At 34.1% G+C, this 14,416-nt stretch overlaps 1 protein-coding gene across 2 annotated transcripts in view; it reads right to left on the bottom strand.

Moving 5' to 3' along the window:
• LOC133206084 (PCNA-associated factor-like) overlaps positions 1–14,416 on the bottom strand; it is an 85,664-nt gene that overhangs the window by 66,524 nt on the left and 4,724 nt on the right. For both annotated transcript variants that reach the window (XM_061342017.1, XM_061342016.1), the window contains exon 2: positions 1,299–1,364. In XM_061342017.1, coding sequence (XP_061198001.1) covers positions 1,299–1,364 — 66 coding nt within the window. The remainder of the gene's footprint in view (positions 1–1,298; positions 1,365–14,416) is intronic.

The following is a 14,416-nucleotide window of genomic DNA, read 5'->3' as shown; positions in this document are numbered from 1 at the left end:
AATACTGGTCAATATCATCGGTTTTAGGATAGAGTTGGTTAGAAGATTGTATAAGTAAAGCTAAATTTAGAAATTCAATCTTTTTAGTCTTGTAGTATTCGTGTTTATGTAATTTTGTAATTATTTTACCTCCTGTTGTGTTGTTTATGTTACACGGTTATCGTTCCGAAATGTTATTCATGTCATTCAACGCACCCTTTCTGTAGAAATTCATCCGCAACAACCATCACGTTTTTCTTGTGTGAGAATAAAACATAATATTGTTGTTTTGCAATAGAATTAATTGCAGATATAATTGATGCAATTTTATTTTCAAGGTATTATTCATTTTGAGCGTTTTCAAAGAAATTGGTTTATAGCTATTGCTATTTTCTATTGCGGATGCATCGACTGACACATTCGGTCGCGTACATATCCGGTCGCGATTTCAACTGGGCGCTTGCTAGATGACGTTCGAGCTCCAAGAGCTCGACGTCATAAAAAGGTCAAGGTAAAAAAATGTTGATGCAGTTGAATAGCTCTCATCAGTATGTATCGACATATCAACAAATGCATAATAAATTTTGATTACACTATCTTGAATTGTATCTTTAAAACTGAGCTACACACTAATTTAGGAAAAGTGAGGTCAAGGTCAAAGGAAAGGTAAAGGTCAAAAAATGTTGATGCAGTTGCATAGCTTGATGAAAATATCTTGGATAGTTTCTTTGAAACTGAGCTTTGAACTGAGCTTAATGCAAAGCGCGACGGAAGGACAGACAGAAGGATGGAAGGATGGAAGACAGACATGACAAACACTATATCCCCAGCCATATTCATGGCAGGGCATAAAAATGTTGATACAGTTGTATTGCTCTCATCAATATCTATCAGCATATGAAGATTGATAAAAACATCTTGAATAGTTTCCTTGAAACTGAACTTTGAACCGAGCTAAGCGCAAAGCGAGACTGATGGACAGACGGAAGGATGGGAGGACGGAAGGACAGAAGACGGACAAGACAAATACTATATGCCCCGGCCAATTCATGGCGGGGCATAAAAATGATTTACAATAGTTTTGCTTCATTTTACATGACCAGTCAGACTACACATGTACCTTGAAGCAAAAGTAAACTAGACAAACTTTTACCAAGGTGTTAGCATGAGCCTCATTGGTGAGCCCTGGAATACATGTACCCTATATTGTGAATATCTTGTCATTCCACAATGAAATCTGGGAATTGTTACAATAGCTCCCAATAAAGTTACAACTAGATGCTGCTTAAAGTTAGTAATGACAGAAAGTCTACACTTACCACTTGAGGGGTCACTAGAAGATGAACTTCCACCTAGTGCTTTTCTTGGGGCACTTGCTGCTACAACTAGAAACAGAATTAAAGTTTAGTTTACTTAGCTTACTAAAAGATACTGGATTTACTTGATATGGGCACAAGTTTTCACTTAAGACTGTTTCAGACATGTCGCAGTAGTCTGGATTGCTATCACAACTGAATATAGTAACATTAAACTAGCTAGAACTGTCCAAAATAGAAAAATACCCCTGCTTGGTTGATTAGAAAAGGTACCAAATCACTGATCTAGAGGTGTTCAAAATTCACTAACACTGACAGTCACAAAATTTAATTAAAATTTATTTAAAATTTCCACCTAGTACTTTTCTTGGGGCACTTGAACGAACTAAGCTAAATTAGCCTATTAAATCCAGGAGTGTGCAATTGCAAAATTAGCTACTAGCCCAGGGGCTAATGGCAGTAACAAAGTTATTAGCCCAAGGTCGCCAGTTACTAGCCAAACTGTTACTACTGACAACAATACATGTATCTGTTTAACATAAGGCTAAAAAATATATCTAAGTTGAAATAAATAAAACAAACTGTGGTTAGTTTCATATATTTTATTTTTAAATTTGTTTGGTTTGTCAAGTGGTGAATGATTCACCCATTTCAGCTTGCCTGATTTTTTGTGACCATCCATTATATATGTTGTTTGTGACTTTCTAACCAGTAAGAAATGTCTTTGTCTACACAAAAGCTTTTCAAGACTTTGGCCTTCAATCATTATGAACATTTGTGCCTGCAAGTTTGATTGGGTTAATTTGCTTCTTAATCTACTTTTCAGTATTTTCAGTGAGAAACTCTCTCACATTGTGCAGTGCTAACACTCAGTGCTAGCATTACTTTAACCAATTAGATTAATGTTTTGATTCTAGGAGGACACGTTGCCAGAATGTGAAAGTAAGCTTCATACATTTCTAAAGTCTTTTAAAAACTGTTCATAATTTTTTAAAAGGTGGGAAAGTCTTTTAAAATTTTGTCCCTCTCTTCAGCAGAAAATAAAGATTTCAAATTATCAGTTCCATGTGTGCCGAGTTCTCCCCTGTTGGTTGGCCATTTCATATGGTCAAAAACTGTAAAGTCCTTTAAAGGGCTTTCATTGAAGACAGCAAATCTGTTTAAAATCAAAAGTAATCAAAGTCAATTAAATTGTGAAGACAGCCCATTATCATATGTATCCTGAGAAAACTGTGACTTGAGTTTTTCAAACCTGTACCTTAAAAATCATTTCATCTTTTTTTAAATTAATACTGTTTAATAGGAATAAAATATTTTGAGCTGAGTTAAGGTGAAATATCCCTCTGCTCCAAATTTCACAAATTTTTTTCTTTAAATTCCCAACATTGTTTTAAATCAACAACAAAAGCATTCAATTCAAATGGAAAAGAGTTTGAAGTATGAAGCATTGCTTACTTTTTCAGAAATGAATATTATGTCTCATCATGATATGAAGAAAATTTGATATGGTGAATAGAAAGATCAATAATTTTTTATCTCACCATAAAATTAAAAATATGAGAGACATGTATACACGTATATGAAAATAATATTTGCTATCATAAATATCTTATTCATGTTTGAGACATAATGAAGCACTGCTTTTTAAATCAGAATATCACATTGTAAAATAAAATGCAGCCATCTACAAGAGTTATTTTTCAATCTACAGGAGTTATTGTTATTCAAAATATTTTTTAGTGAATTGATTATAAAAATTCTGCATCTGAAATTTCTGTAACAAAAGATTTATATGTTAAGATTTATCTCAATTTCAATATAATATCTCAATTTAAAATCTCGGTTTTAACAATTTAAAGGAACTGGGTATACCCATAAATGTTTTGCATAAACTACTGTAAGTAATTTAACAAGAGGACCATGGGCCACATCACCTCACCTGAGCATCTAAGAGTTCAATATTTTATAATTGGTAACAACCTACCCCTACGGGGAGGAGGGATGATTTGAACAAACTTGAATCTACACTAACTCAGGATGCTTCCATATTTCTTTAACAAGTCATGACTTGACTTTAAAAAAATTTTCCCACAAGTTTTATCTTCTATTGTGTCAATGCCCTACCCCAGGGGACATAATCTTTACTGTTCTTGGGATTTTTAAAGATTTTTCCAATGTATAACTGGCCCCACACTACTCTTGGGGACCATGATTTGAAGAAACTTGAATCTACACTACCTAAGGATGTTCCATGACCAATCATGGCTTTGCTGTTTTTGAGAAGAAAATTTTTAAATACTGTAAGTCGTTTTAATTCTACAGTGTAAAAATTTCTTGATTTCTCAAAAAGTACCAATCACTATGTTTTAAATTTCACACTGCAAGAAATTAATTTAAATTTAATATAAGCATTTAAAAGTTTTTAATAAAGTGCCCCGCCACAGCATGATACGCCCGTCAAATATTGTTCAATTATCACAAACATTTTAGAGTGCAAGAAAATCAAGTCAACCTTGATACACGGATTTCCATGATTTTTCCATTCCTTATAATATTTGTTTATACATTTCCTGTGGTGTAGGCATGAATTATAACAAATATTACATTATAGATCCTCAACTGGTTGTGTTAGAGCTTGACAAATGCCCATCTGCAGCCCCCCCCCCCCCCCCCCCTTTTCATATTTGTGAGACATGATGCTCTGAAATTTGTTAGTTGATATTTTCAAAAAATTAAATAAAAATATAATATTATTCAATATGAATTTATCTTAACAACTTAATCTATACCAAATTAATTTTAAAATAAAAGACTGGCCATCAAATGAAATATGCTATAAACTGACCAGCAGTTCTTCTGTTTAATTCCCAAAGGATACAGATAAGAAGTGCTTGATCAGATATGCTCTAACAGAAATGATTGAGACAGCTAGCCTTCCTACACTGAACTCATTAATTAATCTTTTACTGGATGCATGTCCACTCATTACTCCCAAGGGATGAATGGCCATATCTGCGCTATCTGCTTTGTAGTGCAATTAAAATGTATATTTATGTCATACTGAAATTAAATTTGAAAACAAAGATTTTTTTTTTTCAATGTGTTACAAAGATTTATAAAAAGAAAAAAAAATGTAATCTTGATGCAACATTTTTAATAAGGTTTCTGCTTGACTCTTACATTTGTAGGGACTAATCTACCATAATTAAAACTTTTTTTTAAATACTTGATTTTTTTTTTAAGACTCAATGTCAGACTGGTTTTAAGCTGCAATTCATATGGAGAACCGGCATGCTAATTCCAATATCACCCCCCCCCCCCTTCCAAGTATAATTAGTTTTAATTAATTAGTTTAATATAAGATATCAAATTAGTTTAAATAATACAATATCAAATTAGTTTTAATTACTTTTCACCAAATTCATTTTAAAAGTTAGGCTAGCCCACAAAAACTATGTAATCCAACATGGCTGATTCCTCTGCCCAATTCCCAAGAGATATAGATAACACCTGCTTGATCAGAGATGCTCTACCAGTTAGCTCCTCACACTAAACCATTAATTTCTCTCTAATTTGACATGCAATTTTCTGTTATCAAAATTCTCCTTGACCAGTGCTTGATAATTACACCCATGGGAGAGGTGGAATTTCTCTTGTAACATTATATTTGTTATAGATTGCTGTAAAGTATATAATGAAAAAAATAAGTATTTTCTTGATTTTAACATTTTTTTAATAAGGATACTGCAACACTTTTACATTTTTGGGGATTGTGTAATCTAATAGTAAAAAGACAGTTTTTTTTTTAAATTTCACTTAAATTAAAGGTCACAGTGACCTTGAAATAGGTCGCGACACACCTTCTACCTAAGATGCATAAACTGGCCAAGTTTGATGATTCTAAGTCTAATAGTTTTCTAGTTATGAGCCGGACAGGATTTTTCCATATTTGGCCATAGCATCTTAATTAAAGGTCAGAACGACCTACTTTTTGTGCGCGACACACCGTCTACCCAAGAAGTATCAGCTGACAAAGTTTGATAATCCTAGGCCTAATAGTATTAAAGTTATGAGCCGGACACGAGAAAAGCTAACAGACAGACAGACGGACAGACGGACAGACATGAACGCCATAACATAATACATCCCGTCTAAAGATGGGCGTATAAAAACTTATGATAGCATTCACAATGGGTTTAATTTCGCGGGAAATGATGAATCGTGAACATAGTGAAATTAAAACTATCGTGATTATTTGCCAATCTACAGTATTTTTCCTATGTAAATCTATGTAAACCTTAAATTTGATCATCCATTGTAACCCCACCCTAACCCTGAGGGTCATGATTTGAACAAACTTAAATCTACACTACCTGAAGATGCTTCCATATAAAATATGTTTATGACTCTGCTGTTCTTGAGAAGATTTTTAAAGACTTTTCCTATGTATTTCTATGTAAAACTTTGATCGTCCATTATGGCCCCACCCTACCCCGGGGGGTAATGATTTGAACAAATTTGAGTCTACACTACTTGAGGATGTTTCCACATACCGTATATACTCGCCTTTAAGTTAGTCCGCCTATAAGTCAGTTGTATTTTTTTAGGTTATTTTGGAGGGATTTGCCATTGACCTGCTTATAAGTCGGAACAACTTTTTGCCAAAATCAGTTGACAATTTCAAATCAAGGCTCTGGTGCAGTCTTCGACAAATCCCAGGAGTCCGAAGCCCAGGACCTGGTAAAATTGGAAGCGGGCATGTGGAAATTGCATACTTACAAGCCCGAAGGGCATGTAAATTCTGAGGCCTAAGCCTCCATATTATCAAATTAAATAATACCAAAAACATTAAATGTACTTAAAATCTGATTTTTCATCTAAAATGGAGCACCAAATAAAATTTTAACGATAGTTTATTCTACTGCGATTTCCAAGGAACTCTTTTGCAAAGGAGACACAAAAAGTATACACGTTGAAAACAATACGTGACTTCCAAAAAGTGTACATGTTGAAAACAATATTAATGGCGAGACAATAGATCGATAGAAATGGATTTTGGATCATTTCCTCGGCATGAAAAGGCAAATAAGATAAAATTCTGGGCATGTAAATATTTGTTCGGCTAGCGCAATAAGTGGTTAAACCTGCCTGAAGGGCATGTACTAAAAAAAAGATTTGGCGAAGACTGCTGGTGTTTTAACCTGGTTTCGATTAAAAGTTTTAGAAATGATGCCGATATTTAATTTTAATCATTAAGAGAAATACATAATGCACTCTTAAGATAAGAATAAAGTTATTAAAATATGAAAATATTTTTACTTTTATGTATAATATACATTATATAATCTTAGAAAATATAAATGATATAATACATACAGACTTTGTTCAACAATAATCGTGGGAAATGTTTATAAAGTATTACAATTCGCCGTCCAGAAAAATACTAATCTTTTTATGACTGGCCTATAAGTCGGACAAAGAGTTTTGGACCAAAATTTAACTCCCAAAAAAACGACTTATAGGCAAGTATAAATGGTAAGTTTCATCTTTCCTGGCCCAGTGGTTTTGGAGAAGAAGATTTTTAAAGATTTTTCCTATGTATTCCTATGTAAAACTTTCATCATCCATTATGGCACTGCCCCAACCCCAGGGGTCATGGTTTGAAAATACTTGAATCTACACTATCTGAGAATGTTTCCACATAAGCTTCATCTTTCCTGGCCCAGTGGTTCTGGAGACGAAGATTTTTAAAGATTTTTCCTATTTATTCCTATGTAAAACTTTGATTGTTGATTATGGCCCCGCTCAAACCTCCAGGGTCATGGTTTGAACAAATTTGAATCTTCACTACATGAGAATGTTTCCACAAAAGTTTCATCTTTTCTGGCCCAGTGGTTCTGGAGAATAGGATTTGTAAAGATTTTCCCTATGTATTCTTATGTAAAACTATCTAAAATCATCCATATTGGCCCCGCCCTACCCCCAGGGGTCATGATTTGAACAAACTTGAATCTACAATACCTAAAGATGTTTCCATATAAGATTCATCTTTCCTGGCCCAGTGGTTCTTGAGAAGAAGATTTTTAAAATGTAATATTCCGGAAATTTATAGTATGACCATTCGGGTTTAGCTGTAATGTTGCAGATGTAAACTTCCGTGTTAAAAGGTATATAAAGGCTGAATCCCGGTACAGACAGTCCTTTCCAGTGCAAGCTGTGTGAAGTATAAGACCGCTAAGACGTGATAGAACATAACAGTGGTAAGTGAGACTATAAAATAAAGTCAGCTTACAGAAGAGGTTGTCCTTATGAGAAAGTAAGGTCAACAAGAATAGTTATAAAAAGGCTGTTGTGTTTCGAGTGGCAAGCCACTCAGAGGCTAACCAGCAAGGGAGGTTAGCCACCTGTAATTCGTCTAATTGACCTGTCTGGCGACCAGGCTGTTGTGTGCAGTGTGTCTGCCTGAATAAGGCTAGCAGTGTGTACAGCAGTTGAAGGGCTGTCGCTTGTACTGACTGTGTCCTGAATAAGGCTGCAGTACAAGCGTCAGTCCGAGGTTGGCCAGTGAAAGGGATAGTCTACCCACTGTAATTAACACAATCATTTGTAACAAGTTGATTAACTATTTCATATTGTGATTATTAACCTAGATAAAGTTAGGCCATATTATTTGTATATATTTGCAGGCCTTTGTTGTCAATCATTTGCCAATCATTTATTAAGGAAAATTGCTATATTAAAATCATCCCCCAAAACCTTGAATTGACAAGGTATGACCCCCGATAGAAGCTAACATTCCGCTCGACACGTTACAAAAACATGCCATCAAATTTTCACTATTTCTTGATTATCTCCCCTTGAAAGAGGGCTTGGCCCTTTATTTGAACAAACTTGAATCCCCCTCACCCAAGGATGCTTTGTGGCAAATTTGGTTCTGGAGAAGATGAAATTGTGAAAAGTTAACGATCATGACAACAACAATATTTCTGTTAAAAACAAAGATTTTTTTCTTAAATCTGTTACAAAGGTTTATATAATAATAAAAAAAAGAACTGTCAGTGTTATTTTGATCCAATTTTTTTTAATAAGGTTACAGCATGACTCTTAGGTTTGTGGGGACTATCTACCAAAAAACTTTTTTTTAATAATTGGTGATTTTTTTTTAGTTTTAATGAGTTGTTTTAAGCTGCATTCACATTTTTGTATAGATGTACCAACTGCCAGTTCTTGATTCTATGCCATAAATGTACATGAACCCAAAATGACGAGATCAATAAAAATGCAGAAAAATTATTCAATCATGATGACAAGAGGCACATGGGCCACATCACTCACCTGAGCACATTAGCTAGGAAAAAGCACAAATCAGTTCAGAATTGAAAAGTTTACATGAGGGAGGGCGGCTTGAATTTTAAACTATCTGAGGCTGCTTCCATATCATTATAATAAATGGCTCTGCTGTTCTTGAGCAGAAGATTTTAAAAGAATTTTTTTATATATATTTCTTAAAGTTTGTAAAAATTTAATCCCTCATATTGTGGGGGGGGGGGGGGGGGGGGTCATCATTTGAGCAAACTTGAATCTACACTACCTGAAGATGCTTCCATATCAATATGACTAAACAAAGCCTTGCTGTTCTTGAGAAGAAATTTTTTTACCTATATATTCCTATGTAAAACTTTGATCCCCCATTGTGACCCCACCCTACCCCGAGGGTCATGATTTGAACAAACTTGAATCTACATTGCCTGAGGATGCTTCCATATCAATATGACTAATCATGGCTTTGATGTTCTTGAGAAGAAAATTTTACAATTTTTTTTGCCTATATATTCCTCTGTAAAAATTTGATTCCCCATTGTGGCCCCATCCTACCCCCAGGGGTCATCATTTGAACAAACTTGAATCTATACTATGTAAAGATGGTTTCCTAAAAGTTTCAACTTTTTTGCCCAATGGTTCTTGAGAAGAAGATTTTTAAAACATGTCACCAAATTTTCACTATTTCTGAATTATCTCTCCTTGAATGAGGGCATGGCCCTTCATTTGAACAAACTAGAATCCCCATTTACTCAAGGATACTTTGTGGCAAGTTTGGTTGAAATTGGCCTAGTGGTTCTCGAGAAGAACTCGAAAATGTGAAAAGTTTACAGACAGACGGACAGGAAGACTACAGACAAAATGTGATCAGAAAAGCTCACTTGAGCTTTCAGCTCAGGTGAGCTAAAAATACCAGGTGCACACCTTCATATGGTGAATATTGAGTGTACAGATTTTCAGACAAATCCATGCAATAGTCTTTGAGAAAAGGTCCACACAAAATCACGTCTACAGACAGACGGACAAGGTGTTTCCAATATACTCCCCTAAACTTCGTTTGTGGGGGGTATAATTATGTTTTTTCTTTAGAGTATAAAATTGTCATATTATTGAGACTTGACACTCTGCAATTTGTTGTAAAGATATAAGAATTATATTTTTTTAAAAATTATATTATACAATATCAAACTAGAACTGTCCAAATGGACTATTTTCCCCCACTAGGTTTTTCAGAAAAGGTACAAAGTCACTATAGGTATTTTTATGGATCCAGAGGTATTCAAAAAATTTTACACTGACAATCAAAATTTATTTGAAATTTATTTACAATTTAATGAGCTAAGCTAGTACAACCTAATAAAACATCAAAATATTAAACATTATATTGTTGGGTTTTTTTTATTAGACTGTTAACCTTAATGGATTGCAACCATCTTTCATATTTGTGAGATATGATGCTCTGAATTTTGTTTGTTGATATTTTTAAAAAATTAAATAAAAACATCATATTAAATATTAATAATATCAAATTAGTCTTCACAACTTAATCTATACCAAATTAATTTTGAAAATAAAAGGGCTGACCATTATATATGACATATGCTATAAACTACAATTAAGAAAGATACCAGCAGTTCTTCTACCTTATTCACAAAGAATACAGATAGGAGCTGCTTGATCAGAGATGCTCTCACAGAAATGATTGAGACAGCTAGCCTTTCTACATTGAACTCATTGATTAATCTTTAACTATATGAATGCCCACTCATTACTCCCAGGTGATAAATGGATATGCACTATCTGCTTTGTAGTTTGTAGTACAATCAGAAGTCACTGGTGAGACTGTGGCTCTACTGGTTTTAACTTAAAACAAAGGAAGAGAAAAGTTGCACTTGGACATGAAACTTTGCAACAGCAATAAAGAGTAATGATCCTTGGTTTAGTTTCTTTTTGTGGAAGGATTTATTACAATCAGAATAAAACTGTAGGAGAAGTAGCCTTTTAAAAGAATTTTACAAAAATTTCAATTTTAGTAACCATGGCAGTGCTCCAAGCCATACTTACTTTCAGGTCACTAAATGGCGACCTGAAAATTTTTTTGGTCGCCATTTCAGAATTTCTGGTCACCATCAACAAATATTTCACTCGCCATGACGTAAACATTTTGTGAATAACACTTGTAAAACAAGGAACAAACTACTATTTATGTATTATGTCTTTATTATAGGGATGTCAACGAATAGTCGACTATTCGACCATCAGTCGAATGGACCGACGATCGAATAATGAAACGACATTCGAATATTATTATAATTAAACAAGCTTATCTTTTAAAAAGATTGGTGAGCTAGCGCTGTAGCATAATAAAATACAGAAGAAGATATCCCAACCATTTGTTAAATTTGCTGAATCGATTAATTATTAATAGGAAGGCAGATTGGTGGTTGAGTTTGTTGGGGGGGGGGGGGGGTCACAATTCAGAATGGTGGATCTAAGAGTGTGCTTCACGTCGGCAATGGCGCAACTCCTAACTGTGCTTTAAGCATTCTGTATTTTACTGTAATTTCAATTTCGAGGTGAAAAATAAAAGATCAGTAGAACCAATGAGCACCTTCTGGCCTTTCCGGCAAGCTCGGAAAACATATCCGAGGTTGCCACGGTTTTTCGAGCTTGCCAGAAAGATCTATGAAGGTAGATTAGAAAAGCTATGTATTCATTACAACTTTAGAAATAACAGTCTTGGTTTTATAAGACCCGAGTTACTGTTACTTTTTGTTCATTTACGTGCAGGTTAGACAACAGAACACGAAACTTCAGATCATATGTATTTTCAGATGATAAACACTAAATTGCCATGTCTTTCCGACATACTCTGAAAAAGATTTTTGTTTTTGTTGTTGTTTTTTCCGAGCTTGCCGGAATTATCCACTAAGATGGTAAAACTGTAAGATAATCTAGACTTCTAGAATCTTGGCATTATGTGGCCAAAGTTTTTCTTGTACTTTTATGTGTAGGTTAGACAATAAATTAAAAAAAAAATTGAGAATCCGGATCTAGACTGGTATTGACTGTCTCTAACCTACGAAATGTATATCGCGCATATCAGACAGGAAAGGCCAGTGTAAATTCGAATCATTTCTATTTTTGTATGACAAAACGAAATTGTTATCGTACAGTCTATCTACAGTAGTTTTCCCAGAATGCCCATGAAGTCGAGCATGCGTATTTCAGAAATATAGACTAACGTAGTTGCTAGCGCTCTCGAGCGCTAGCAATAAATGCAATAAATGAGTAATAACAAGATGGAATTCTCATCACAAAACTGAGAAAATGTCTTTCCTCAGAGACAGGCGATAAGATAATTTTTCTAAACAAAAAAGCGGTTGATTTTCCCTGTACGTATAGAAATACTGTTATGTACTTATAAGTGCTTCACTAATGCGAGAAGTATTTGCCAGTAACGGCCTGTGTTGTTTTTGTAATAAATTACTAATATACTGGGCTTTGTTTGTAAGAATATTAAATGGACGTATACCATGTACCAATTATCTTTTGTTATCTTAAGATTGCTCAAATGCAAGGAACAAACCATAGCTGTGACATGTTTTGACACTTCGATAATTATTACAATTATTATTAAAACAATTCGCTTACATTTTAAACTGTTTAAGGACATTTTGATATAATTGAATAAGCAGTATCTAACTGTTTAACAATTTCATAGGCACCTGACGTGTAAAAAGTGTGAGGTTAACCCCCCCCCCCCCATTTATTTCAAAATAAGCTTTAAAAAATATCGGCTGTCAATTTTTTAATGCTTACTAAAATAAAAACTGACTGCATGACTGTACAGACTGATTACTGATTTCTGCTGAAATCATACATTTTGGAGAATTAGGTTTCTAAATTTATTTCATATAATCATGCTATCCACGCGTTACGTTGTATTACTTTTGATGGTACTTTTTAAATATATTTAAGTAAAAGGGTTTTTGAGTTATAAATACGTCATGTAGCAGTGAAGTTTGAAAATATTTTTTTTTCAGAAAATGTTCCGAATATTCAACTATCGTTCGAATAATGCAATCGAATAATCGACTAAGGAAAATAAATATTTTGACATCCCTACTTTATTATATCAAAGATTATTTATTACTGTGACTAGAAACAATTTGCTAGGTTGAAGGAATTATTTTTATTAAATACAACCACCCTTATGGTTGTATAGTACACAGAAGAACACAAGTATTCTGATCCTAGAATTAAAATCTAATCAAAAGAAAATACAAGTTTGACGCCTGTTGAGACAGGACTTTGTCAGCTGTTTATCATGATCCCTTATTACTATGTACCCAACCCATTAAACAGTCGTTATTATGCCACCAAAACACTCTTAATTAATTGGGATATGCAAGCAATTGACGAAATGTTTCAATAACAAGGTCAGGTTCTAGAAAGTTTACTACGTTTAGTTGCCGCTCTATCAGGGACATATATACGTCAAACTTTGTATAAGTAATCACTATTACAACATGCTGTCATAACATTACTTGATCCAAGTCCTTACGACGATTTATAAAGTTCATAAAAGTATAAGTTCTTTAAACATTTTCTTGATGGAGAATCTTGATAAATGTAAATCTCGATCTTGATTTTAAAAATGGACGTCACCAGCCCAAATTTTCTCAGTCGCAAAAATGTAAGTTAGTTTGAATTTCTAGTCGCAAAATCAATTTTTTGGTCGCAAATGTGATAGTATAAATTTCCGGATTAATGAGACAGAATAACGTGGAAAAAATCAGTTCCCAAAAGATATCGTCCAGAAGGTGAAGCGTCCGGATTATTGGCATCCGGATTACCGCAGCGCCACTGTATTTCAATGTAAAACTTGGATTCCCTATTGTGTTCTCCCGCCCTACCCCCCAGGGGTCATGATTTAGAATCTACTCTACTTGAGGATGCTTCCACATAAGTTTCAGCTTTTCTGGTCCAGTGGTTCTTGAGAAGAAGATTTTTAAAGATTTTTCCTATATATTTCAATGTAAAACTTGGATTCCTTATTGTGGCCCCACCTTACCCAGGGGGTCATGATTTGAACAATTTAGAATCTACACTATCCCAGGATGCTTCCACATAAGTTTCAGCTTTTCTGGCCCAGTGGTTATTGAGAAGAAGATTTTTAAAGATCTTTCTTATACTGTAAATCTGGAAATTTTCACGTCGATTTATTTTTGCGAATCTGGGTCAAAAGGCTGTTGAATTAATTCTTATGTTTCAAAATTTTGCGAATTGTCATTGACGCAAAATTAAAAAGCGCTTTAAATTTTTAAACAGTGTATAAGTTATGCATACAATAAATTACGCATGTACATACAGGTAACTCTCGATACCTCGAAGTCCGCGGGACCGACGAAAAACTTCGAGAGATCAAGAGTTCGAGTTTTCAAGAGTCCAGATTTTTCCGGGTTTGTTGACAAGTTTTAAAATTAGTCTTACCGGATGTAATGATTTTCATGCAGTGCTAACCTTTTACACGTGGTTTTTATAAAACAACGATATTTTTTCGTAATTTAGATAAATGTTTCATTAAACTGAGTAAAGCAAAAAATGTATATTATCATTTCATGCATATTTATTTATTCTTTGTAATACGGACATCATACTACACATTCGTTACATGAAAACGACATTTTACAGCGTCGTAATAGCATTGACTATTCCAGACATGATCATTGAACGCAGTTCTGTAAGTATTTGTCCAATGATAGTCGTCATATCGACATTGAGGCTGTTTCTGCTTT

Source organism: Saccostrea echinata, unplaced genomic scaffold (assembly GCF_033153115.1).
Source record: "Saccostrea echinata isolate AGI-Se365-2 ecotype Australia unplaced genomic scaffold, CSIRO_AGI_Sech_v1 ptg000054l, whole genome shotgun sequence".
Lineage (NCBI taxonomy): Eukaryota > Metazoa > Mollusca > Bivalvia > Ostreida > Ostreidae > Saccostrea > Saccostrea echinata.
Note: the sequence above shows the minus strand (reverse complement) of the source record. Positions and strands in the feature narration are given on the sequence as shown.